General features: G+C 41.1%; 1 protein-coding gene across 1 annotated transcript in view; it reads right to left on the bottom strand.

The window, feature by feature from the left end:
- The window catches only part of DCDC1 (doublecortin domain containing 1), a gene marked incomplete at its 3' end in the record, with an annotated part of 318,067 nt that overhangs the window by 32,561 nt on the left and 257,648 nt on the right, over positions 1 to 27,858 (bottom strand). Inside the window, exons 22-30 of the mRNA XM_079788060.1 lie at positions 25,594 to 25,692; positions 23,213 to 23,312; positions 22,286 to 22,421; positions 20,515 to 20,674; positions 16,517 to 16,675; positions 15,155 to 15,355; positions 10,054 to 10,147; positions 4,865 to 5,035; positions 1,368 to 1,553 (exon numbers count right to left, since the gene is read on the bottom strand). Coding sequence (XP_079644186.1) covers positions 1,368 to 1,553; positions 4,865 to 5,035; positions 10,054 to 10,147; positions 15,155 to 15,355; positions 16,517 to 16,675; positions 20,515 to 20,674; positions 22,286 to 22,421; positions 23,213 to 23,312; positions 25,594 to 25,692 — 1,306 coding nt within the window. The remainder of the gene's footprint in view (positions 1 to 1,367; positions 1,554 to 4,864; positions 5,036 to 10,053; positions 10,148 to 15,154; positions 15,356 to 16,516; positions 16,676 to 20,514; positions 20,675 to 22,285; positions 22,422 to 23,212; positions 23,313 to 25,593; positions 25,693 to 27,858) is intronic.

Below are 27,858 nucleotides of genomic sequence, written 5' to 3'. Positions count from 1 at the left end.
AATCATTTTCCTTACCAGTTTTGTCATTCAGGTATATTCCCGTCTCTCAATTTGATAAATATGTGCGTGTACATGTGTGGCATCTACATTTTGAAATGCTCACTCCACATGCTACAGGTATTGGATGCTGTGGTGGGATGGCTATCAGGTCAGAACTCATTCTCTTCCCAGCCTGCTGCTGAGTCTTGGGTGAGTTTGGGGCTCTGGCTGTGTTCCTAGCCTTCTCCTGTCTTCTACTTTGCCTTCTCTTATGACAGCAGATGGGGAAGGAAGCTGGGGCCAGAGAGAGCCTGGGGTTGAAGTAAGGGGACTCCCACAGTACAGATGTTCTCCTAATCTTTAGCATTAGGATGATGCCCTCCTCTGGTGGCAGATACTGATGAATGAGGAGGGGATGAGCGTGGCCTTCACCACATGGTAACGAGGGTGTGAACACCACACTTCACCTTTCCCTGTCCAGCCCTGCACAGGATGCTGCCCCCCGGGAAAAGCGCTGTCTGAGATGATGGACACTGGGCGGGCTTTCCAATCAGCTCACTGCTACCTCCTAAACACTACCCCACTCTCCCTCAAGCAGAGGACAATGACTTCCCCAGAGGACTGACTTCCTTTCTCCTTCAGAGTTATTGTTTCAGCGGATGTGTACGTAACTGTTACTATCCCCTTCTCATCCCCTCCCCACAACGGGTATCGGGTTTAGGAGGGGAGAGGGGAGTGATCTGGGGATGGGCAGCAAGCCCTGGTGAGCACACCAGGCCCAAAGGTTGCCCCCTCTTAGGAATCGCTCCTTTTTATACAGCGGCGTAAGTTCCCCTTAGCTCTTCTCATGTCTAAACTTGAAAGAAAGGCTTTTTAAATGGTGCCATTTTAAATTAAGATCACAGGAAAGTGGCAGAGGTTTTTCTCTCCATAAGCTATAAATAATATTAGACATGGGTGCGTGAATTCAGGCCCCCGACATGAAGAGTCATTGACAACGACATATCAAATTCTCCCCGAAATGCTGCATCTTGTAAAAAGGACTTTACCCCGTGGATAGAAGCATAAAAGCTGCTCCACTAAGTGAAGATTCGCAGTGATTTCCTCATCTAAAAGCAACACAGAGAGCAGTGGAAGGTGTCAGGAGATGATTAAAGCCGCAGAAGTGCCCAATTAACTTCAAAGAGTGTATCGAACTATTAATAGACAATGTATTTTAAATTACAATGGGAAAAAGAGAATCAATGCAGGTGAAATGGTAAAGGTGCATCAGAGGAAGATGAATGGGACGCTTGGAGATGAACTTGAGTGCAAGGCAGATAATGAGTGCACCGAAGTTTCAAAAGTGATGCCGCGTAGGTATTAGCAGAGCACAGATCCCTACACACCTCGGCCACATGGATGGTCTTGAAAGGCCCTCGTGAGAAGGGCCTCTGGGCCTCGGAGCCTGAGGCACAGAGGAACGGCAGCCCTGCAGGCAACCGCTGCAGTCCCTTCCCTGCTCTCAGGGATCGTCCACAGGCCAGGCACAGCGTCATTTTCTTCTTTCCAGAAGGTGAGAGATAATAGTATCCCTAAAAAGAGGGACAAAGGTGAATTTATATAGAAACACCTAAATTATAGCAGCATTTTTGTAGAACACTTTACAAATAAAGCATTTTTCTAATTCCTGAATGAAAACACAACATGAATGCATTATTTTGCTCACTAATAAACATATTTTTTTAAAAGAAGAACCTATTTCCAAACTCTGTTGACTAAAAATGCTTAGAGACAATAACAATTCAACATAATGTGTATAACTTTTGCCCAGAATCAGGGTTTCTTGGAGGAATGGCTGAATGGCTACTTCCATATTTGGGGCAAGAAATACACAAAATGAGCAAGGGATATCATGTGGTGCCCAGAAAGAAAAACCATCATGGAATTGTGTCAAAAACACACAGGAGCCAACATGAGGAGTCTCCACAGGCCCTAAGTGGGACAATTTAAGAGCAACAAAAAGAATGATAACCAAAACACAGAATATGTTTGAATATGTCAAAATCCTATGAGTTCACAATGATGCTGAAAAAGACAACAAAAACCCCTAACAAACAACAAAACCACAACTTATTGGAGTAAAGGAGCACCAATTTATATATCTGATATTTGGCCATTAGAAAATGTGGCTGATTATTTGCAATGATGGCCACAATAAAACTATCTGGACTCAAACCAACCAACCATAAGAAGAATTTTGTAGAAGAACCTGGGAAATATAATTAAGAACAGGGCATTTGAGGAATTATTGTTAATTCTGTTAGATGTGATAATGGCATAAAGATTATGTAAGAAAATGTTCAAATTTCTCAGAGGTGCATGCTTACATTTGAGGTGAAGTGATATCATGTCTGGGGGGTTTCTAAACCCTGTTAAGAGTTGAATTTTGATGAGAGATACCTGAGAATTTATTGTACTAATCTCTCAACTTTGAATATGCATGAAAATTTCCATGATAACATTTTAAACTACCTTCACATAGACTCTCTAATTGGCTTTGTTCCTCACAAGGTTGAAAGTTAAGTACAGTCAGAGTTAGTATCAACAGCTTCAATATACTAGTACATAAGATAAAATGAAAGTTCAGAGAGGAAAGTTTTCATCCAAGAATTCCCAAGTAGCACATGGCAGAGATGAGATATGAAACTGTGACTTCTGATTCCAAGCTCTTGGCTGTTCTGCCTTTTCCATTCTGTTCAACTACTCCTTTAAGTACACCGAGCTATCTCAATTCAAAGTCAACATTGACATCATACTTTCAAAGATGTCATTCTCAAATTTCACTATGAATTTCTCTATCAGCACATCTGATTTCCATTTTTTCTACAATTTACTGGAAGGCGGAAAATTAAATATCCCCTCTCGGGTGGAACTGAATGAATATTACATACAGAAAGAATCATTTAGATAGAAAAGCATGGGGTTCATGATGAATTGTGTGCCAATTCATTCATTAGCAAGAATCTATAATAATAAAAGGGTGATATGCTAATTAGACCAGACGTCCTTCCAGATGACCTTCTGGATGAAGCTAGGCTGCGAGGGAAGCTTGCGTCCCGAGTGCCAGAGGAAAGCCGGTGCCGGCAGCTGGGGGAAGGAAGGCCTACTCTTGCACGAATTTCGTGCATCGGGCCTCTAGTATTTCTATAAGTGAAACTTCTCACCCAATATTTTGTTATCCTGAGGAAATGAAGGAAAAAAAAAGCTTGATTCTTTATTTTCCACTTTTCAAAGCAATGAATTGGTTTCATAGCATCATTTAGTTGTGACCAATGAGTTGTTGCTGTGTTGCTTAATATCAGTATGTATTTAAATATATCTGATGTATGTCAAGCCACTGCACTAATTAGCATATTGATGCTTAAATGGTTCATCTTTGGATAGTGGAAGCCTTTCCAAGTTGACTTGTTTTATTTTAAGACAACCTTACTAGTCTGACAGTGTATCTGCTAACAGTTATGAGTTCACAGACAAAATAGAAAGTGGTACAGGATACAGCACAGTCAAAACCAGAGAGATGCAAAATGGCATGGTACTCCTGGACATCCCTCATTCAGTGGAGCTAGAGAATGATAAGTAAAGAAGCAGCAGCAGGCCTTAGCTGGTTTTTCTCAGTGGATAGAGTGTCAGCCTGTGGACTCAAGGGTCCTGGGTTCGATTCTAGTCAAGGGCACATGCCTGGGTTGCTGGCTTGATCCCCAGTAGGGGGTATGCAGGAGGTAGCTGGTCAATGATTCTCTCTCATCATTGATGTGTCTATCTCTCCTTCTCCCTTCCTCTCTGAAATCAATAAAAATATATTACTTTAAAAAAGAAGCAGCAGCAGTTTAGAGACATCTAAGAAGCAGAGTAAAGAGGGTCTTGGAGGGTCTTATAGGTGCTTTATGAGATTTCAGGTGTGTCAGTGGTTGCTGGAAACCAAGATCAACAGTAATTAATATAAATGTGAGAAGTCGTCAGAAGGCTGACCTGGACTCCTTTGATATTCACAGGGTGAATTTGCATTTTATTACCTACTGCTGACTGAATGGCCTAAAGCAAACTCCCCCCTGACCTGATAATCTTACTGTTTACTAAACAATCACCTTTGATATGTCTGTCTGCATTCCTAAAAGGCAATTGTGTATTCTAGTAATAAAAGCGGACCAGAAGGAGACTCAGTGGAACTTGACTACTACAGTTAAGTTTTCCCTGGCTTCCCCCCATAATTTCAAAATTATTATTTCTTGTCTTGTGTTTTACTTTGCACGTCAGCTCTTTCTCTAAGCCTTTGAACCCGAAAGCCACACTGGCCATGGCTTTTCACAAATGGTCACCAACAACAGCAAGGCAGCTTGACTCACTGACCCACACTATCTCAGGTATTTGTAAAGTCCAAGTAATTCCTTACTAATAAAAATTAAAGGACCAAACTTGATAAATTATTTTCTTTACAAATTAGAATGTATTGAATGTGTAGACCCATGCTTGGTATAGTGTAATACAGTTAAAGTCACTTACACTCATTTGCATGTTAGGATGCTTTATGGCGTGGAGTGACACCTGGTCTGGCAGGCACACCTGTGGAGGGTAGTATGTGTGATTGTCCTCCCTCATGTGTGTTCTGGTGAACTGATGATGAACCAAAGATGGCTCTGGTGATAGGGAGCCATCAGAACCATATAAGCAGGGAGTAATATCAATATTCCCTCATTCTTTCCCACCCAGAATCCCCGAGTTCATTTACAAATCAGTGCTCAATTTAAGTGAACATAAGTTTTCTATAAAGATAATTTCTGGCTTTATTAAATTACTCCCTCTCCCCATGTTTTTATTTTATCCTCACGAGGAAGGAACCACTTACTGGTTGATCAATCTTTTCTTCTTTAACTATAGAGGATGTACAAATTCCAGCATAATTTGCAGCTGTGATTTCCTTATCCAGTGCAGTGCTATGGAAGGCCATAAAAGTTTTCTTATTTTCAATGTAATTCCACTTTTGATTGGAAGTCCCATTGTTATAGGGCTTATATTTCTGGGGGGGGGGGGGGGGAATAAAAGACAAAATCTGGAGTCAAATGGAAGAGTTTATGATTTGGCTATGGCAGCCATAGTTTTCATTGCATAAATTCAGAAAGTACAGATAATTACTCATTCTGCTATGTAGTTGTAACTACATATTTGATTATTACATAACTACATATCTGATATTTGATTATTATAAACATATATGTATATATATATATATATATATATATATATATATATATACACAGACACACACACACATATATATATAATAGAGGAATATGCAAATTATCCAGGACGCCGTCACATCATGACCGTTCACAGGGTGGGCGGGGCTGCGGGGCCAAGGGGTGGGACTCTGGGTCTAGCGAGATTTTGTCCCGCCCAGGCAGACTCCCCCAAGGCCCTGCAGCCAAATCAGACACCGACCTGGGGTTTACTAAACTTTACTGGAGCTGCTCCCCATATCCCCAGACCCTGCCCCAGAACCGCACTGTCTGCAGCAGGGTGCCATGGCAGCCTCCTGACAGGCGGGCAGCCGGGGAGAGCCAAGTGGGGTGGGGGCTGCAGGGAGCCATGGAGGGGTGGGGTGGCCAGAGCCAAGTTCCTGGGGGTCTGAGGAGAGCGCCTGACAGGAACCCGGACTGCAAAGAAGGAAGAGGAAGCAGCCACGGGGAGCTCTTCCAATCCCCCTGCACGGACACCCTACCCCAGCCCCCACAACCCTGGGGGGACAGGGAGGCTGACTGGATGGGGAGAAGACAGCCTTGGGGGTAGCTGCAGCCCGGACCTCTGACTCCCAATCTCTTCCCCCACCACCCCCACCAGGGGCGCCCACAACAATAGCACGCTGGCAACGACCCGTCAGTGCCCCCAAGGCACCCAGGGCCCGCGGCCTGCCGCTGCTGGGCCGCTTCCACTGGGGCTGGGCATGCCTCTCCTCCCTACAACTCCAGACCTGGGTGGAGGCAGGCCTGAGTGGCCCCCCAGGGTCAGACCCATCCCCCCCTGACAGCAGTGGCGCCTTCTCCGCAGTGGAAGTGCACTGAACCTTGCCGGGGGCATGGCTAAACCCACCCTCCTAGTCCACCTGGCCCCACCCTGGCCTGGCCCCCGCCCTGCTCCAGGAGATTGGAGCCCTGCCCTGAGCAGTACAGATGCTAAACGGCCATGTACAATTTAAAGAATGACGCCAAGTAATTTGACAATTTCTCCCCCTTCGGCCTCGCTACCCCCCTAGTGTCCCCCTATAGGCCCCCCACACCCCCTGCCAGTGCCTCCAGGGATGACCATTGCTACAGGGATGCTGGCCAGAGCCTGCTCCTCTGAGGCCTGCGGAACCCTCTGCAAAGCTTCGATAGCTACAGTCCCAGGAAACAATCATTAATCAGTACCTGCTACCCGTGGGCTTAAAAATAACAATCCCTTCCTGTGTAGACATCACTTACTTGATGAAACATTTCTACGTTTATTAGCTCAGAACCTCCTCATGACAACCCAGTGAAGTAGGTGGAGAAGAGATTACAATTCCCATGGTGTATGCGTATGGATTCAGAAATGAAGCTCAGAGAGGAAAAGTGTTAAGCCCAGTGGTTCCCAAGGTGCAGCACATGCACCACAGGGGGGCAATTTGATTTTAAGTGGGGGCAATTCGAGAATGAGTTAACAGTGAATTTTTTGCATTTCTTATGGTTCTAGGGGGCCTCATCTATAGCATATCCTATATAATAAAAGGCTAATATGCAAATGACCGAATGGTGGAATGACCGGTCACTATGATGTGCACTGACCACCAGAGGGCAGACACTCAATGCAGGAGCTGCCTCCTGGTGGTCAGTGTGCTCCCACAGGGGGAGCGCTGCTCAGCCAGAAGCCAGGCTCATGGCTGGTGAGCACAGCAGCAGTGGTGGGAGCCTCTCCCACCTCCGTGGCAATGCTAAGGATGTCTGACTGACAGCTTAGTGGGCCCACTAGGCTGTCAGTCAGACATCCCCCCAGGGCTCCCGGACTGCGAGAGGGCACAGGCCAGGCTGAGGGACCCCCCTCCCACTAAGTGGACAAATTTCGTGCACCAGGCCTCTAGTCTATATATATAAAAGGCGAAGCAACCATCCGACCGGTAGCTATGACATGCACTGACCACCAGGGGGCAAACGCTCAACACAGGAGCTGCCAAACTGCAGTGACTTGGTAGCTGCAGTGACTTGGCAGCAGCAGTTCTCAGATGACACACCCCGGAACCAGAGAGGAGAGAGCCCAATTCCGAAGTGCATCACCCGAGAACTGCCCTCTCGCAATCCGGGACCCCTCAGGGGATGTTGGAGAGCCAGTTTTGGCCTGATCCCCACAGGCCAGACTGAGGGACCCCCACCTGCCTGAGGGACCCCGCTCACTCTGCAGACACCCTTTGAGCCGTGGCACCGCCCCAGGTGCAGCCGGCCGGGTAGGGACTGCAGGAGGTTGGCTCCAGGGCGTGTCCTGCCCGTCTTGCCCAGTCCCGCCCCGCTGGCAATCTTCTAATTAATTTCCTTTCAATGTGCACAAGTCTGTGCACCGGGGCACTAGTATATTTATAAATATGCATTCTTTAATTTACAAAAATAGGATCACAAAATAGATACAATTTGATAGCTGCATTAGGTTTGTTTTTTTGTTTGTTTTTGTTTTTACTTAACAACTAGAAGCCCGTTGCACGAAGTTTCGTGCAATAGACCTTCCTTCACCTGGATGCTGGCACCAGTTTTCCACCAGCACCAGTTTTCCTCTGGCCACCTGCCGATCGGAGTGCCTCCTGCCAGCGCGATCGGCCACCCCGAGTTCCTCCAGCACCAGTTTTCCTCTGGCCACCTAATGATCAGAGCACCTCCCGCCAGTGCTTTGATTGGCGGGTGGCCAGAGGAAAACTGATGCTGGCGGAAAACTGATGCCGGCAGCCACGCAATCGGCCACCCCGAGTTCCGCCACCGGCGCCTTCTGCCGGCCCCATGGGTCCTCCTGCAGCGCCGGCCATTGGGGCCGGTGAGAGGAACGGGGTCCCCACCCCCCGCCAGCCCAATCAGCCACCCCGAGTCCCGCCCCCAGCCTCCCACCGGCCCAATCGTGGGCGTAGCGGAGTGATGGTTATTTGCATACTTCCCTTTTATTAGGTAGGATATTCCATTAATTTTTTTTTAACATTTTTAAAGGATATATACTATTTGCTTTTAGGGATATTTTATTTTACCACTCTCTAAAAATTAAACATGTAGATTCTCAAGTTTTCCTTACTATAAGTGAAAAAATATATATACAGATAAATCTTTGTGTAAATCTAAAACTTCTTTAGAACAAACTTCTCAAGTAAAATTGCAAATAAAAGAACACAATCACTTTTAAATATTGAACTTTATCACAGCCAATAATTTCCAGAAAGGTTATTGTAGTTACAAGTCCACCAATAGTATAAGAAATGGCCTGTTTTCCTCACACTCTTGCCAAAACATCTTCAACTTAATAGCTTGCTGATATTTTAATTTACATTTCATTGGTCATTAAGGAGGATTTTTTAAAATGTGAATACACTTAGCGTTATAAGTAATGGGAATAGCATACTTATTCAAATTATATAACTTGGTTCAAACATAAGTAAAGAAATAAGTTGTTTCACTTTAAGAGAAATTAAACCAGATTAGTTCCAACTAAACATATGACACCTTTAAAATGAATAATACTTACTTTACCAAGGAGAGATTGATAGTTAAGAGGAAAATAAATGAACCTTAAGAATTGATTTAATAGGTCAGATAATAGAGCATCCCTCAGAGGTATGAGAACAAAGACTATATTTCAAGGAACAGGGAGGAGGGGCTAGTAAGATTAACCTAACATGCCTCATTGTTATTTATTTACTTGAACTTTAATATTTTCTCATAAACTGATTGCTTCAAGAAATAAAAATGGAACACCAGCAGCAATGACAAAAAATCTTGAAAGTTAATACAAATTATCTTGGTATCAAACTCATTTCTTATAAAATGGGAACCTTAAGGGAAACATCCATATCTATAATTTTATGAAACTGATTAAGGTACTAAATTTGCATCTGCATGAGGTTTTTATCTCGCTGTCAAAGAGGCACCTGACAGGGAAGAATGTGATGCTATATATACTGTGTCTCCTAGAACAAATTTTAAGCCCATATTTATCATCAGGATAGAAGACTTAATTAAGCTTTGATATTTGTCCAGATTGCTTTGTCCCAATTTTGGATTCATTGCTATTAAAACCATGGGATAAAAGAAATGTTACTTGGAGACAATATATTCTGTTCACCAAAAAGAAGGCAAAGATTGTGGAGGAATCAGAAAGTAAATTCAGAGCAGAGCTGCTCCTAAACTTTCTCCCCTCCTACCAAGAAAAACACACATAAACACATATTTATTTAGGAGTGTCTTTGATTACAAATAAGTGAGGATGACATAACAAACATAAAAAGAAAGAACTGCCCAGGTGTTTGCCTAAAACTTAAATGAAGCCAGACTTCTTTGGAGTCTCCAAAAATTGTTTGGCTGCTATAAATATTTGCAAAAAGTATGTTAAACGTGTAATTAGAATTAACACTGTTGAGCTCACATCCTTCAGGAAGAGCCTTCTGACCATGTTCTTTCACTCTAGTTGCCACTGAACTTAAAACATGCGGTGCATCCAGCAGCCATTCATTCCACTGACTGTACCCACCACTGAGACTGCAAGCCATGTGAATGCTGCTGGGACAATTGCTCGTGCTTGCCATTGGAATTGATTTACGTAGAAAGCATAGCTCCTGACATGCAGCAAGCCCACAACCACCATCTGTTGGATTAAACTAAATTAAGAGCTACATGAACATGTTCAATTTGAAATCTAAGCAGAAGGTTGTAAATATTTTAGCAATAGCATTCAAGATAGAATTCTGTGACATCCAATTTCTTTCTCCACAACAAGGACGCATGGAGCTTTACTTGCATTTAACTAAATAAAGGGCCATGATTACTCTTTATATCTTACCTGAAGAATAACTGGATAGCTGCAGACCTCATTCCCCATCTTGGTCATAGACACTGCCAGCACAAGCTCTGGGTTCCTCACCAGGTGAAAGGTCCTTGGGAAAACAGGATTAGGCACATTACACAGCAGCATGACCAGCTTAGAGCTCCCTCTGTGCCACTTATTAGTGTGTTACTTCTTGTCTCCACAATGGATGTGAATTCTGTAAGTGTTTCTCTCACTTTACAGCAGGCATGATGCTAGGGGTTCTCACGGAGAGTGCTGGAAGAGCACTGCAGGAGGAAGGGGCTCCTCTTTCTGGCTGTGTATGGCGTCCCTAACTGGGAGTGGGATATCCAGTGATGCTCTTCCCCAACCAGGTGCCCAGAATGCGTGGGCCTTCGGCACCTTCACAGCCCTGACCTGGCCTCATGATCGCCTGCTTGAGGCTCTCCTGACACAGATCCTGCATGCCCCAGGCCTTCTGCCATGCCAGCACCCCCACTCCCTTTACATGCCCATGTGCCTGGCAACCAGTTATACCCCCATTTATGTTCCAGAGGGCTGCTTGCTGCTTGCCCAGCAGCCAAAGACAAGGTCTGGCCAGGCAAAGCAGCACCTTTCTTTGCCATCCAGTGGGCTGCAACCATACCTTCCCAATGGGTTTTGAACTCCAGCCTTGGGGAGGGGCCAAAGTCCAAGTCTGTCCTTTCTTGCATACTCTCCCTCAGCCATACACATAGAATGTATATTTGTTTAAATATCCGATAATTACTCTTTTATCATTGTTTAATAATCATTTATGTTAAGCTTCTCCTGTTTAAATCACTGTACGTTTTCTGCCTCCAGATTGTACCTAGACTGCTATACTCTCCTCCCCCATTTAGTTGCTATGGGAGGCAGTGTATCGGAGTGGGAGCCACAATGCCTAAGTTTGAGTCCTGGGTCCACCTGTCAGTAGCTCTACAGCTCTGCTTAACAACTCTGCTGCAGTATGCTCATCAGTAAAATGAGGTAATACCTGATCAGATGATTGTGGGAATTAAATGAGTTAATGCATATGAAATGCAATGAATGTTGTCTGTTGCATAGTATTCGTATTTGTGATTATTACTAATGGTTGTGATTTTTTAAAAAAGATTTCCTCCAATTTTTTTTCCTAAAGGAGCTTTCCCTAAAAGTCCAAGATATGTGGTGAATATTTTTATGTGATCTTATTGGAGCTAACATAAGGCCCCCTCAAATGGAAAACAAAATGAAAATTATTGAGCTAAAACTTTCAAATTCTTTTCCTTGCATCACTTAAAAGCAAAAATAAACGGACCATTTTAGGCTCTTGTCTATATGGAAAGAGCCAATTCTTTCCCTCTGTCAACATAGTTACATTACAGACCAATAGTGGCACTCCTGCTGTGGAAAATACAACTCCTCCTGAACATAAAATTTAATGATGTGGGAGTAGAGAAGGGATCTATTATAAAAGTAATATATTTTTCAAGATTGAAAAAATTCCAGATATCTAATTTAAATCTCTGAACAAAGAACAATATATCCTCGTTGTAAAAAATATACAAAGTATTGAAGACTATAGTAAAATTATAACACAATTTTAAACATTACTCTGACTTCTACAAGATAATCACTATTAATCTTACAATGTATTCTCTCCTTCTATTGTTAGTTAATGAAGTATCATTTTAAATCCAAAGTGGATATTCCATTTTTTTCAAATACCTTCTCGGCTTTTATGAAGATGGTGCACACGGCAAGGGAGCTGATATTCTATATTGCTCCTCTCTGCAGCCTCAGCATGTTGAGGACTTTGCACCTTGCATTCTTATTGGCATTCAATAGTATGTGAATGAATGAATGAGTACATATTTCTGCAGTAACCTATTGAGATGCCAAGATTAGTTAGCTAGCTATCTCTGTGTTTTGCTGACTAGAATGACTAGAATAGATATAGCAGCTTCCCCAGGCTTCAGTGCCCTGCTCAGCCATTGCAGAGTTGGTTATTCTTTTTCCTTTTTGAACAATGCAGCTAACTGGTGCTCGCCCACAGCAGGAATACTTATATTCTGCAGGAAGCCTGAGCTTATAGAACTCTACACAAAACCCCCTGTGTGCCAAAGAGCAAGGTGAGAAATTACTCTGTTGTCCTAGCAATATCCAGCACAATACCACTGTCTCTTCCATTAACCCATGCTATGAACACATGCAGGTCACTTAATCTCCTTGAGCCTCAGTTTACCTAGTTTTGGAATCAAGTGACTAAGACTAGATGATTTTAAAGATTCCTTTGAGCTCCAAATTCCATGATGCTGAATTTCCCCCTCTATAACCTTGAGTGCTGATGAGGGAATTTTCATCCCTGAGGATTTCTTCATATTTTTTTCATATTTTCCTTTAGAGACCAAATGATTAACTCAGATTGCGCCGGAGTTGAAAATGGGAGGAAGATGCCAGATTATCTCAAAAGTTGATCTGGACCTACTTCTGTGGGGCTGAAAACCAAGCTACTGAGACATTAGCAATTTCCTATGCCTTTCAGTGTCCCCTTGCTCACTCTTGCCCTTCCAGCCGAGATGATGTGTTATCCCATCAAGCCTGAATGAAAGGACTAAAAGTAGACAATTCTCAGCACAGTGATGCCCCTTAGAACCTCTCACGATGTTGGCAGTGAGATACTCTGCCCACACTCTATTATTCCAAATACTGAAAGGGCAGTTGCCTCCCTAAACGTAAACTTATTGCCTGTACAAAATAAGGAGGATCAAAAGACAGTGGTTCACATAAACGAATTTTCTACAGGTTCTGCTACACAGTGCAATCCAAGGTTCTCCAGGCCTCACCAGGTAATCACAACTGATGGGTTTCAATATCCAATTAGGCGGAGGGAAAAAACCCAAACACACACAGCAAGATGCCAAGGGGAAATGTGAAAGAAAGAATTACTGTCACTAGGCAGACACACTTCTGCCATAGGACATATATTCCTCTAAATCGTGCCCACAATTAATCATCCAGACTTCTGCAAAACCTCTGCCCAAATGTTTGTGGAGTCTCCAGATGGTGACCCATGTGCTCATGAGCAAATCCTGTCCCACTGCCCCTCCCCCTCACTCCTCCACCTCTTCTCTCCAGACTCTGGAGTTTCCCACCAGAGATCAATCAATACCACCATTTCCCACCAATGGCCCCTCTCTTCTACGGCTTGACATGGGGAGGCCTCAAGAAGGCCAAGTTGTGGAGTGTTTTGGAAAGTGGAAGGAGATTGGAAGAGGCTGTTCTCTTTCATGTTACATGTGGCTACATTTTCCAAAGCAGTGTTGATCATAGTCCAATGTTTCAGCGTTTTAGGCAGACTTCTGTTTTATTTTCACTCCAATAGCCGTGCCCTCCTCCTGCTCCCTCTACAGCAATGAGGATGGAAAAGGAAACCAGTGCCAGACACTCAGGAGGACCCAGAAACGGCCCTCTCTTCCCATGAACAAGTGTTTCTGAGTTGAACTCATCATGCTTGGCTTTCTCTTCTCTTGGGTCATGTTTCCCATGTGTGTTCACCCCAGTTCCTCAGCCATGCTCGAATTCCAACCGAGGCTCAAGCAGGACCTGTACTATAATACAGAAAGCCAAGGCAGTAAGATGCATTGCTAAATTCTAGAAAAGTAGAGATGGGGTAGTACCAACTCTGTAGGGGCAGGGATATTTATTGTTTTGTTCTTAACCCTAAAACACTGCCCGGTGAACATTCTTTACAGCTGAATGAATGCATTCTGGTCCCATAAAGCAAGCCACTCACAGGGACAAAAACCTGCTTCCTAGCGTCCCTTTGCAAAGACAGCTTAGCTAGGCTAGGATGAATGGGGCCAAGGAAAACACTCACCAGGTCCATCTACATGTTGGCTTTTCAGCTTTCTGTAAAACAAGCCCAGCAAGTCTCCCTTGCTGGCCGTTTTGCTCATCTCAGACTGAGCAGATGAAGGCTAGCTCCTTTCCTGCACATGCTGGGCCCTCTGCTGCCCCCTGCTGAAGTTTATGCAATCTCTGTCAAAGCAGCAATTCCTAAACCTTTTGCATCCCACACGTTTTGAGAATCCAATGAAAATCATAGCTCCTTTCCAGAAAAAAAAACAACTGTATTGCAGAGATACATAAACACAAATTTTATATGGCATTTCAAAAGACTGAAGAGGCCCCTGGAGACCCACCATATAACACTAATGGTAGAACCTGAAGCAAACCAATCTAAAAACCAAGGAGTTATTTTCTTTCTTGTTAAGGAAATGTTCCAACATGCACACACGAAAAACAGAGAGAAATGTTGAAGAAACCACCATGGACCCAACAGTGAGCAACATTCTGCCATTCTTGTTTCATCCATTCCCCTCCCAACTTTAAACATTTTTGCTTTTGCTGGAATTTTAAAGTAAATCTGAGATAGCTCTTAATTATATCTGTACTATAACAATATATATATTCCAGTGATCAGAGTTTTCTTTTTTTTTAACATAACCATTATAACACCCAATAAAATAACAATACTTCCTTCATATTATCTGGTACCAAGACTGCTTTGAATTTTCTCTGATTGTCTCAGCAATAACTGTCTGATAGTGGTTGGCTTGAATCTGGATCCAAACAAGGGCCACCCATCAAATTGTCTTAATATATTTGTATAAGTAAGAATTAGTTTTCACTGTGTGATGGAAGGACGGGAGGGAAGGCATGTATATGGGGAGGTGCAAGAGCTTGAGTTATGAAAAGCAAATTTTAAAAAATGAGGTCTTTTTGGAATTCTTTATTCCTTCAAATCATAAAAATAAAATTAGATGAGAGTCCAGTTTTCTCTTGACCTCAAAGGCCAGTTAAAACTAAGAAACCCAGTAGGTCAGATTTCATGTTTCTTCTCTGAATCAATAGCAAATAAGTTGTGTGTAGACTACTGAGCATTTACATTTGCTCTCACTCTCTTTCTCTTCCTTGAGTAGGATAAAAATGTATTGGCTATGTTAAATAGAAAATCCAAAGCCCTCAAATATACATGAGCCTGCTCTGGGGGGACCATGCAAATCTCCCACTCACTTGTTGATATATTGACCCCTAAATATAATGCGTTCACCTGCTGCCTTCCTTGTGCATCCAGCGTTGATGACTGTCATTGGCTTTTTTCTCCACCAAAACCACCTCCATGCCTGAACGCAGGTCTGGACCTCGCACCCCCAGGACTAGCTGAGGAGCTGCATGGCTTATGATTTGCCCATCTCTGTATTCAAACTGCTGGTGGCAGAGCTTCTGCAATTTACTCCGCTTTGGAGAATGGCTGAGATAAAGAAAATCCCATTATGTGAAGAAAAGTACCCCGTGCCCTTGATGTGCTGGAGATGGCAGGTTCTGTCGGCAGGAGACCCGCTGTGAACCAAATTCACTTACAATGGTGAGCCATCACCCTTGGGACAGCAGCGATGCTATTTGCACTACCACACTGATGTACAGAGTAGAATTCTGAGTTTATTTAGTAACAGAAATAAATGTTTATCCGAGAGAATATGAGAAACTCATCAGCACAGAAAAAAGACATTCAGTTGAAGAGATAATTTAGTTAAAGTGGAAAAAGAAGTTAGAAAAAAGAAGGCATGTAGTATCAAAACAGAGAAAAATAAAGGAGTTCTGTTTAAACCATGAGTGTTTCTATCCTCTATCTAGACTCTTGGCAAATAGAACATTATTCTCCAAGTTTTTCAATTTTCCCTAATAACTCACACTCATAACAACTCAATATAATATAAAATAATAATATGCAAATAAGTTAATTTAAAGGAATCTCTTACTAAGGCTCTTAAGGGATTAAGTAAGCTTATTAAACATACTAAACATCACAATGCATTGGCAATTAAATTAATTTATAAACACCTATTAAAACTAATAGATGTTTACATTAATAGACTAATATAAACATTTATTAGTGTATAGCGCATAGACTAATGCTAAATGTTTAAGTGCCAAAACTATTTAATACATATAAGCTGCTATAATGTTAAGCAAATGTCTAAAGATGATAGATTGCTGTCGTTTCACTGGGCACTGACCAGAAAATAATAAAATTTAAAAAAGAAGAAATTGCATTTTACTAATTTCTTAAAGACATCAGGGCATCTTACATGTTAATGCATAAGTTCATTCACACATTTATTCAACAAATATACAAGCTTTGTGCTTCCTTCTCAGGAGGCAAAGATGGATGAGCTTTAGCAGAAAAGACACACCAGTGAAAATAAATTATATTATTTAGCTGAAGTGCGAAGGACCTTCCCATCAGTACTTGCAAATACTTCAGTCAAAAACACAAGGAAGACAAAAATGTATACGTTGATGTAAATAGCAGCTAACAGTAATGCAAATCCTTAGGAATATTCTTGCCCCAAAGTGAGAAAATCTAAGACCAGCTAGAAATCTCTATAAGGAATCCATTGAAACTTTTTACCTGTATTTTCTCTGTGGTTCCACATTTTCTAAGATCTCTTCCTGCATTTTCTTTGGAAAACAGTTGCTCTCATCAGAGATATGAGAAGGTTCCTGCCAGGCATACTTAAGAGGCGTGTGACGAGCCTGCATTCGGAGATGGGCTTTTGCATGTGAATCTCTATCAAGGTTCATAAACAAACACAAGTCTAAGAATTTGGATTCATACTCCCAGAATTTTCTCTGAGGCGTATTCTGATCGCATCCTAAAGGATACTGACAGACCTATAAATCATATTTCCATAGTGATGCCTAACATTGCAAATCCATATCCTACTAATACTCAATTTAGATCTTTTAAATAAAAGATCTAAATAAAATTGCTTTATCACATAATAAACAGCATTCATCTTTGTTAGGTTTACTCAGAAAAAAATAGAACATGTATTATGTTTCAAAAATTATAAGACTAAGACTACTTAGTAGTTTAAGAAATTCCTAACAGACATGTACGGAAAATCCTTGTACCCATCCCGTAAGTGGGTCATATTTCTGTCTGGAACAGTACAGCTAGATTGTTGGGTTTCATAAAGTTTATTCATTAGACGTTAACGGAATCTTAATTAACTTAACTTTTCCACTCAATAGAGGAATCTAGGGAGACTCAAATAGTCTTGGCACTAATAGTGCCAGCTTCTGATAGAGAATAATGCACTAAAACACTCAGAGTAAATAGTCATCATTGGAATAACTGTGCCCGCCTTCTGGCTTCTTAAGATGAAGATGAGCATGGAAGCATAGCCACCACACAGATCTGTATATATCCAGTTCCAGGCCACACTGTTCAGGGCACTTTTGCCTTCCGTGGGATCAAGACACAGTATGAGAACTGCTCATCTGAAAGCAGGATAAATATACAGGCAAAGCAGCAAGCATATTTCAGCACTGTAAATATGCATATGTGAAAATCAAACTCTCTAGGATAGATAGGCTGTGACCACCAAGGCTTGGTGGTACTTTGATGTAACTGTAAGCAACATCAAATTACCGAAATCTTCAGGGACAACTCCTATGTCAGCAGAGCAGACCATACACTTTTCCAGTGTAACAAAAGTATGACATGTGGATATGCAGTTGGTGAGTAATCACGACCTTATTCAGAACAGCAGCACAAGCTGCTTCTCAAATGAAAACTCTCAGTAACTGTTAAAAAAACAACAGTGCCATCTTGTGTTGAAAATTAAAAAACAAAACAAAAAACAGCTTTCCCATTTCTTTGAGGAAAAAGAGGGAGGAAAAGGTTATTTTTAGTTTTAACACATTTAGTAGTGTGTAAACAATATTCTTCCTCCAAATCCAGATGTTTCATTTTTTAACTTGGACTTTATCTATATGCTCTTGGGTTTCCAGACAAATGAAGTAGAATCAAATCAATTTTAAAACGGTCATTTTAAAATCCATCTGGCTATATGAATTCATTCATTTGTCTATCCATTCATTCATAAAACTAATTATTCATTATTAGTTATTCATGTCTTTAACTAATATTTATTGAACATTTACTATATGATAGCTGCAGAGTTCTAAGTGTCAGAATACAGTGGTAAACAAAACATAATTTATCAGAGTTCATGGAGCTTACATTCTAGAGGAGAGCAGAGAGATAAGAAAATGAATAAATAAACAAGATAAGTGCCATAAGTGGGACAAAACAGAATATTGTGATACAAATTGGTTGGGGTGGGGTCTAGTTTAGGAATGGACTCAGAGAGGGCTCCTGTGAGAGATGATGTTTGAGTTGAGACCTGGACAATGGAAAGGAGTCAGCCATGTGAGGATCTGGAGGGAGAGCATTCCAGGCAGAGAAAAGAACAAATGGAAAGTCTCTGAAGCAAGAATGTGTTTGTCTCATTTGAGGAACAGGGACACTGGTGTGACCGATATGCAGTGAGTAAGGGGAAAGGTAGTAGGAGAGGAAGTTTACCAGGAGGGCAGGGCCTGCCTGCAGTACAGCAAGGGAAAGGGAAGGTGTCCCCACCCCCATCCCAGTGCCAGGCTCTGAAAGCCTTTTCTTCCATAAGGCATCACAGCAGAGGTCAGTGCTCCCACAGTGTCTCTTTCACTGTGCTTCTTACCATTTTTACCAGAAATCTTTACACAGAACCCATCTATCTAAAGGGTTCCTTCCAGATTGATGGCCCAGTCTCTTGCTTTATGGATGTCCTTTCTTAAGCCATCCTATTTCCCAAATAAGTGAAAACTGCCAACCAAACATATCTAAGGAAGTCTAGGGAAATCTTACAGTGACTTTCTAATGTAAGATGATTTAAAATCGACCCACTGAAAATAGTTCAAAGAAACAATGAAAGTTAGTCTGGAAAAAAGATAACCCGGTGGGCTAATGATGGGGAGCTTTGAACATTTTAAGGACTCTTAAGTAGAAGAGGAATAGGGCATTGCATAGAGATACAGAAGAAATCATAAGATGGAGATGCTTTAAATAATAGCATTAAAATGGGCTGCCTTGTGAAATAGTGATCTCCCTGTTACTAGGAGTATTCAAGAAGACTGTATCAAAAGGGCCTGCCTGGAATGTCCAGGAGACTCCTGGATTATATTTTGGGTGGACTCCATCACTTGTACCTCAAGGACTCCAAGCCTGATGAAATCTATGAATCAGAATACTGTCAATGTTTGTTCTCAAAGATGTTCTTTTTCTTAGTTTCTCTTCATTTTTTTCCAAGTGCAGTCTAATAACTCAGAGGCCAGATGATACATATTTTAGAAGAAGAATGAAAGGGGCGTTGGGAAAGTTTGTGGTCAGTTCCCTAACCATTGAGTAAGATGCCATGTAGGTCAAATCATTCTCTCTGACAAAGGGCTTTCTGGTGCCTCTGTTGGTATACGACATCGGACCAGATGACTCACTCATCAAAATCTGAAAGTTTGAACCCTAAAATAAAAGTTGGTATTCTTATAATTAAGGACAGAAACAGTGTTTTTAGACAGGTTATAACAATTATATATAAATTAATTTTCACAGTTACTGCAATGGCAATAGATCAACTATTTGTGGTTTTATGATTTGAAAACTCAATCATTTATTTATTCAATAATGTTTAAAATCAATTTACCCTGCTCTTCACAAAAGACAGAGGTTTTGCCTTCAAGGAATTCCCAGGTTGGTGGTTGTTTGTGTGGTAAGGGGGTGGGGGTGTGTGTGGAATCTTGCTATCTATGATCATTGCTATAATTGATTTCAATGATGAAAAATTATTCCATGGATGAAGACAGGGCAAGTCAAGGCACTTCAGGTGGAGAGAAAGGAATGTAGCTCAGAGCATGCCACGTTCAGGTGACAGCTTGTAGCTGCTGAGCTGGATGGTGGAGTTCATGTGGCAGGAAGAAAAAAAGGTAGAGTGAGGCGGGCATGGGGGTGACAAGAATGGTCAATGACAGGCCTGGACCAGGTCAGAAGGGCTCAGGATTCCAGACTACGTATTTTTTCTGTCTACACAGGTAGCCATTAAAGAATTGTACAAAAAAGGATTGTGTTTTAGAAAGACAGTTGTCCACAGATAGAACTTCAGGTGAATTGAAAGGAGATGACTGTGGAGATGAGTCCCATCAGAAAGCCATTTCAGAGTCCAGGATGGTAGCTGTACATTCACATGCACCCAACTTGAAACTACATTAGGGAAGAAGCATACCCAAGGTCCACATTTATGGAAACAAAACATGATGGATTCTTCAAATAAATGTCTGCGATTCTAATATTCTAGTCTTTAAAAAATAGTGGCATTATGACAACATGACTGAAAGTAGATCATTGTGAAAGTAGAACTGTGAAGCTCCAGCACTATCCCTCTGCCAGGAAACCGATTCAGTATGAGCTCTTCACCTGACATCCATTTCACACACTTGGCATGGGTTCCCTACTGGGCTCTGTGCTGTTATCAGGCTAATGAGATGAGTTCAAATACTAAGCAGGCAGCTTTTCTGTCCACACTGATCACTTACAGAGTTTTACTGAGAGCACTTCCCGTGGTTAAAGCATTTTTTTGCATTTGCTCTTCCTCTGGCTCTATACTTTGCTTCTCTTCTCCAGAAGTTGCTACGGGCTTACACACAGCAAGCTTGGCTCCAGACACAATGTCACTTTGGACTTCTAAAATAAGAGCTGAGCAGAAATGCATGCATTGCAAGGACAGGTTAGTTATAATTGCAGAGAACTGTGGATTTGAAAAAGCACATGCTAAAATACAAATGTAGAAAATTTCCAGCTATTCGGTATAAATACATCCTAAGAGTAACTGATAATTGCTTTTTAGCGAATACATTGGGTTTCTACTCAATTTAATTTTGTAGATTCTTTCCTCTAAAGATATTCTTAGTAAAAAATACTAACACTAAGTTTTTCCAAAAACAATGAAGTTGTTGTACGTTCTATTTTAATGGGATATATATATATATATGTATATATATATATATATATATATATATATATATATATATATATATATATATTTCTGTAGAGACCCAAACTCCTCAGTGAATGTCCCCAAGGCTTTGAAACACACATGCAAAGTTTACTGTACAGTGTTCAAGATATGCAAGAGGGTAATGTTTTTAATTATATTAATAATTTCCCCTTCTTGCCATTCTACATATAGAACCTTTGTCCTGGTGCCTGAGGCAGCCTTAATGAATGAGGAAGACCATAAGGAGATGAGAAATGCTACAAGAGGACAAGGATTGTTTTGACTTTCAAGCAGAGCATAAGTCAATGGCTGTGAAAGTCAGGATGACACTGTCTTGATTTAAGATCTTTCCAAAGGCCTTCAGCTCCCATTTAGCATATCAAAGGTTTGACCTTTCTCAGGGTTGACCTGGAAAAAACAACTGTTTCTGGGCCTGAGGGGAGAAGAGCAAGAAGAGGAGGAAGGCAGAAACCCAGCATGAGGGATCTTGTTCCCCTACAGGCTTCACTCCAGGCATCTGAGCTCACCAAGGAAGTCCTGTGCACACTGCTCATTTTAGGACACTGAGGCAGTTACCCTTGAAGCAGCCTTCAACAAGCCATTTAAATCTGAATGTGGAAATGGTTTCTGGGAGGTGCAGCTGTGCCCAGGATTTGCTGACAATCCTACTGAGCGCTTTCCAGAAGAGGTTGCCCAATGAAGGACAAGGGGTCTTGAAGCAAAGACTTACAGAGATGACTACCCAGCAACAACCAGGCTTCCAAGGGCCAGGGGAACCAGAGGAGGGGCTAGGCAGGCAGGAAGTAGCACCCACCCAGCATTGTCTGAGCCAAAAGAATGGGACACCATCACCCAGCCATGGACTTTAGCCAGCAGGGCCCAGAGAGCAAGAGGATCTGCACCCCAAATTCTTTCTTCCATTCTAGAGAGGAACTAAAGTGAGACTGGAACCTGGTAAATCTGAAAGTCCCATCCCCGCCCTGAAGGGACTACTTAAAGTAATGTATGGGATAAAATTTAAACCTGACTGAACATTTGTCTTGTCCTTGGTAGGGGTGCATGAGGCTCACAAAGAAGACCAATGTGTTAAAGACAAAATAAATTATGTTCTCTTTGCACAACCAAAGTGCAGTGTGAATGAAAATGTGAAGCTCTGTTAAATACAAAAATTAGTCTAAAGTGCTAAACAGCAAGGTGCAGGAATGAAATACAACCTATATAAGCAAACTAATTTTTTTTTTTAAAAGAAGCACTATCATGAAGTATTTATTTTGGCTGTATACATTAAGGTAAATAACTCCAGTGCTTACCCTCTGTCTTACGTGTATTGCAGAAGGCTTGCATTTTAGAAACGTCTGATGCTAAATTCCTCAGGAAGAGTTGCTTCTTTTGATGAGCAATGGACAGGTCAGGATTGATCCAATGTTCCCCACATGAAACGTATACCTATCGAAGCAATGAGCCTCTGATCCCATATGCAACTGCTCACAGCAGCATTATGTGCAGTAGCCAAGACTGAAAACAATCAAAACTTCCTACAATAGGTGAGTAGTTAAACTGTGGCACCATGGAATAGTACTCAGCAATGAAAAATGCACAGACTATTGATAAGGGCAACAACTTTGATGGATCTCAATTTTTGTATTAAAAAAGTACTTCATGCTATCTTTGCAACTTCTTGTGAATCTATAATTATTTCAAAATAAAAAGTGTTTTAAAATAATTTTGAAAAGAAGGAGAAAAAGTAGAGAAGGAAGGCAGGGAGGAAGGAGAGCAGGAGGGAAGGAGGAAAGGAGAAGAGGGGGGTAGGTAGGTATAAAATCAGGGCTTTGAAAAAATTTGACTGAAAAGGTAATATTATCATTAAGTAATAAATCATTAAACGACTACATTTTGAAGGCCCTCTCACCCCCAAAAAAAGAGAGAGAATCTATTTCCTTTAGAGTAGGATAGAAACCACAAGCAGTTAATAAATTGGTCTCCTTATTTACAAAATGAGAGCATCCATCTCATAGGGTTGTGATGAGCTTAAATGAATTAATTCATATACGACCCTAAAAATCATGCCTGACACATAGTAAGCTCTCGACAGCTATTAGTGTTCATCTCTGATGGTTGGTGAGTTATGATAACTCTGAGGGGGAAAACAAGAGGAAAGAGGTTGAAGTCTTATATTTTAAAACATTTTGAATATTATTCATATATGAATATATCCAGTTTCTCATTCATGTCTTTACCAGTTCGTCTCTTTGAAGGTCTTTCACAGAAAAGATTTCCTTCCCCTTTTCATTGAACAACCTCCGAGCTGAAGAAGGTAAATGTAAAATTTCAGTACACCTGCAATCAGAGACACAAAAATTGACCTTGCATACAGACAGCTTCCAGCAGAGAAGAGAGGAAATAAAAGGAATCAAGGGCCTGGATCCTTCATGACAACTCCCTCTGCAGTACGGTGTGTCGAGAGCCAGGCTCTGCAATCCATCAGACCCCTTGTGAGTCTCGTTCTCCCTTTCCGAGATGTGGGACATGGGCATTATTTAAACTCTCTAGGCCCAAACTACTTACTTTCCAGGGTTGTTATGAGGATGACCAGTTGATTTTAAAAAGTGCTTGGTCTAGTGTCAATCATGATCAATAAACAGGTAAACATATTGTTGACTTCTTATTTCTCAATATGCCCCACACTTTCCCATTTTCTTGCTCTTCCTTCTACCTAAATCACCTTCCTTAGCTTTTTCTGTTGAAGTCTACTCTTTCTCCAAAGCCTCCAAAGTCACATTCATTATCAAGCGATTCCTCATCCCCCTTCTCCAGAAGCGATCTCTATAGCCCTTTACTTCTTTTGAAATATAATTTTTTTTGCTTGGTTAAGCATTAAATAGTGAACCCCACCCCCCATCCCCCACCCCCTGACCCCCTCCCCTGCCGCCACGCTCCTGCAAACAAGCACTGGCCCAGCCCTGTGGATATCAAGATAAATGATCAGCTTCCCTGTTCCCTGAGGAGTTCCCTCCCTAGTCAGGGGGAGAGACAGGTCAGCAACTGATGTGTAATATGAAGCAGTGGGTGCTGTAATGGGCACCTGGCCAGGATCCTGTGAGAACACAGCCGAAACAAGATGAATTTCTCCAGGGAGCCTTGTCTAAGGAAGCAACATTTGGGTTGGGCCTTGACAGTGAATAGGCATTCATCAAGGAGGGTTATGACCTAGAGAAGATAAGTTTTTTTTATGTCTGGAGCTGAGTATATGGACAGGAGGAAGAGCCAGATAAAGCTGGAAAAGAAAATAGGAACTGATTGAAAGCATTTAGGTTGCCAAATTAATGAACTTGGCCTCTATTCCATTAACAGCAGGAAGTCATTGAAGGCATCAGAGCAGAGGTGTGGTGTCATCAGATCTGCTTTTTTAGGAAGTTATGTATCAGAAAGGTGAAAGATGGACTGGAGGCTGGAGAGGCTGGAATCTATATAGTCAGCTTAGGTTAGAGGTAAAGAGGCAGAATTGTGGGGAAGAGGAAGTAGAGCTAAAATCAATTCCTTTTACTCTTAATCCAATGGTCTTTCCAATATTCCATGTTTCCACAACATTAGGTATCAACAAAAATATTCTATATCAATTATTTTTAAATGGGCTGTTATGCTATTAGATCTTTCTTAGGCTTTGTAGATGGAAGAACCACCACCACCACCAACAAAAGACTCTCAAAACTGTCTTGTATGAATCCTATATAATAAAAGCATAATATGCAAATCAACTGAATGGCCGAATAGCAGAACGACCATCCGGAAGACCATCTGGACAACCATCCGGGACCACGCTATGACACCCACTGGCGCCAGGCCAGCCAAGGTGGGTGCGATGCGATTGGTCAGGGGCTGGCCATCGCCCCATGATCACCCCACAGAGTGAGGCCCAGGCCACTGACCAGTGGGCTGAGGCGGGTGAGCAGGGCCTCCCTCTGTGAGGGAAGCCTGGGTCCCGGATGCTGTAGGGAAGCCAGTGCCGGCAGCCAGGGGAAGGAAGGCCTACTCTTGCATGGATTTCGTGCATCGGGCCTCTAGGTATTAAATAACTAAAGGATAGCATAAGTTCCCTTAAATTTAGTAAGACTGCCTCTTTAAATTCAACAAGACATATTTTGCAAAAAAGTTTAAGTGCTCAACCTTGAACAGTTATCAAGTTCTGTGGGAACAACTTTTGTTTTGGTAGGAATATATTTACCAAAAGAAAATTACAACATTTCACAAATATGTTAGTGACATATAAAAATGGATTTAAATTAGCTAACTACCCTACTCTCAATTCAAATATAAACCAAAGAAAAGTGCTGTTAAACTATGAAATATATTTTTTAAGTGTGTATAATTTATATTTACAAAGTTGATAGTTCAAAAGCTAGGGGAAATTGCCTTGAAATTTGGGGAAAATGTATGAATTTCCATTGGTATCATGAACCTACACAGTTAATGTATTTCTATGTGTTAAAAATCCTAAAACTGTTATATGAACAACTGTTTTCTTATGTAGGTCCATATGTATGTTGTGTTCTGTGTAATACATAATCATTCAGGCATGTGAATGGAAAATACCATTGCATGTAGGATGGTAAGTGCTTACCTCTCCAAAAGTTGATGATATTCAGTCTGCTTTGTTTTGGTTTTAGAATATTTAGTGACATACTTTTTCACATTCTCTTTCATTTCAGTGTCAACATTTCTGAAACAAATGATCCAAGATTTGATTAATATGTCAGTATGTATTGCCAATTATCTTTCAACTTGTTTAAATATGTAAAAAAATCTTGAGGTTTTAATTTATCATAATTTGCCCTAAAATAATCTGCCTGTTTTTTTAAAAAATAGGGTTTCAAAAACTATCACAATTAAATATTAAACTTCATTACATTTATGCTATGAGTAACTTATATAAGAAAATGAATTTTCAATATTTTAATCCTCTCTATTAATGCTGATCTCTCTAAGATGTGAATTTTTCAAGTTTAAAGAAAATGCAGAGATGACATTTATTTTTCCTGGGATATTTTATTCATATGTTGTATATGTTCATATGTTTATTCATATATTCTAGGCAATCAATCCAAACCTAAAATTTGTTACACAGAAAAAGGATGTTTAATTGGAATATACATCTTTTCAAACTTTCAAGTTAGAAAACTATTTTGGCCGAAACCGGTTTGGCTCAGTGGATGGAGCGTCGGTCTGTGGACTGAAGGGTCCCAGGTTCGATTCCGGTCAAGGGCATGTACATTGGTTGCGGGCACATCCCCGGTGCGGGGTGTGCAGGAGGCAGCTGGTCGATGTATCTCTCTCATCGATGTTTCTAGCTCTCTATCCCTCTCCCTTTCTCTCTGTGAAAAATCAATAAAAATATATTTAAAAAAAAAAAAAGAAAACTATTTTGTGTATTTAAAAAATCTCTACATTTTATTAAATGAAAGAAATAGTGGTCAAATGTAGTTGTTCATTCATTCATTAAAATAGTAATCAAATATAATTAACCATTACTTGATTTATTTATTAATTTTATTAAGCTCTGGTTTAGGGGCTGTTGGGTTCCCTAAGCCATGTGGTGAATAAAGTGACTTAATACTCAACTGATCAGGACACACTGTTCCATAGCCACACCATAGCAGTGAGAACATATATGGATGAATAGTGTATTATCCTGGTTTTCTATCTCCTGGATGGAGTCATAAGTGGATAATCACAGAGTGATAGGAGCTATGGGGATAGAAAGCAAGGAAGTACATAGCTAACTCAGGGATGGGGAGGGAAGTGTGGAGTTCAGAGTCAACATCTAGCAATGAAGTACAAACTCATTCTCAGAAGGCCTTTATTATTAAGGCAGATGGAAGATGTTGGGGAATGGAGGGGGTTTAAAAGTAGAAATTGGGGGGAATGTTGATAAGAGATGCAGTTAGAGAGCAGTGGTCGGCAAACTGCGGCTCACGAGCCACATGCGGCTCTTTGGCCCCTTGAGTGTGGCTCTTCCACAAAATAACACGGCCTGGGTGAGTCTATTTTGAAGAAGTGGCATTAGAAGAAGTTTAAGTTTAAAAAATTTGGCTCTCAAAATAAATTTCAATCGTTGTACTGTTGATATTTGGCTCTGTTGACTAATAAGTTTGCCGACCACTGAGCTAGAGAAATGAGCAGGGATAGGTCATAAAGAACATAAAAGCTATACTAAGGAGCTTGAGTGAGTCTAGGGATTATAACTTACTAATAACTTACTCCCTGAAATTATCTAAAATATAAAATTTTACTTTATAAATTCAAATTGAGCCTTTCCTTTTACAATTCTTTAAAATATCACTTAAATTTTTTTCTTTGTTTAACTTTGTTTATAGTTCTAAGAGATGAAATTCTCCTGTGACACCGAGATCACAATGGTCTTGACTTATATAAATCTGACAACCATCATCAAGACTATTTGCCAACATTCTGTTACTCACTGAGAAAACGGTCAACTAAGTAAAGAACAAATGCTACTTGATCTTCCTTTGGCTTTGCAGATGGAGGAATCAACAAAAACAAGAACAAAAGCTCCTCAAACTCTCAAGAGTGAATTATTAAATAACCAAAGGAGACCATGTGATTGAAGCAGAATTTGGTTAAAATGGATCTATATTTCATCTATAACCAGAGTTTGCTTTTAAAGACATGAAATAGCTCAACCCTCTTTCTTCTTATGAATAAGTTTCAGGATAATGCAAGCAATTTGCCCCTACATGTCATTTGCATTTATTTATTTTGACTTGGATATATTAAAAGTAGCACAGCAAGGCTTCCACCTTGCACAACTCTGGGGTGCCATTCACATCGAATACAATGAAAACAGTGGCCACTGGAGCTGGACAAC

The sequence above is a fragment of the Cnephaeus nilssonii genome (genome assembly GCF_951640355.1).
Source record: "Cnephaeus nilssonii genome assembly, chromosome: 13".
Classification (NCBI taxonomy): domain Eukaryota; kingdom Metazoa; phylum Chordata; class Mammalia; order Chiroptera; family Vespertilionidae; genus Cnephaeus; species Cnephaeus nilssonii.
This window is presented reverse-complemented; position numbering and strand designations above follow the sequence as displayed.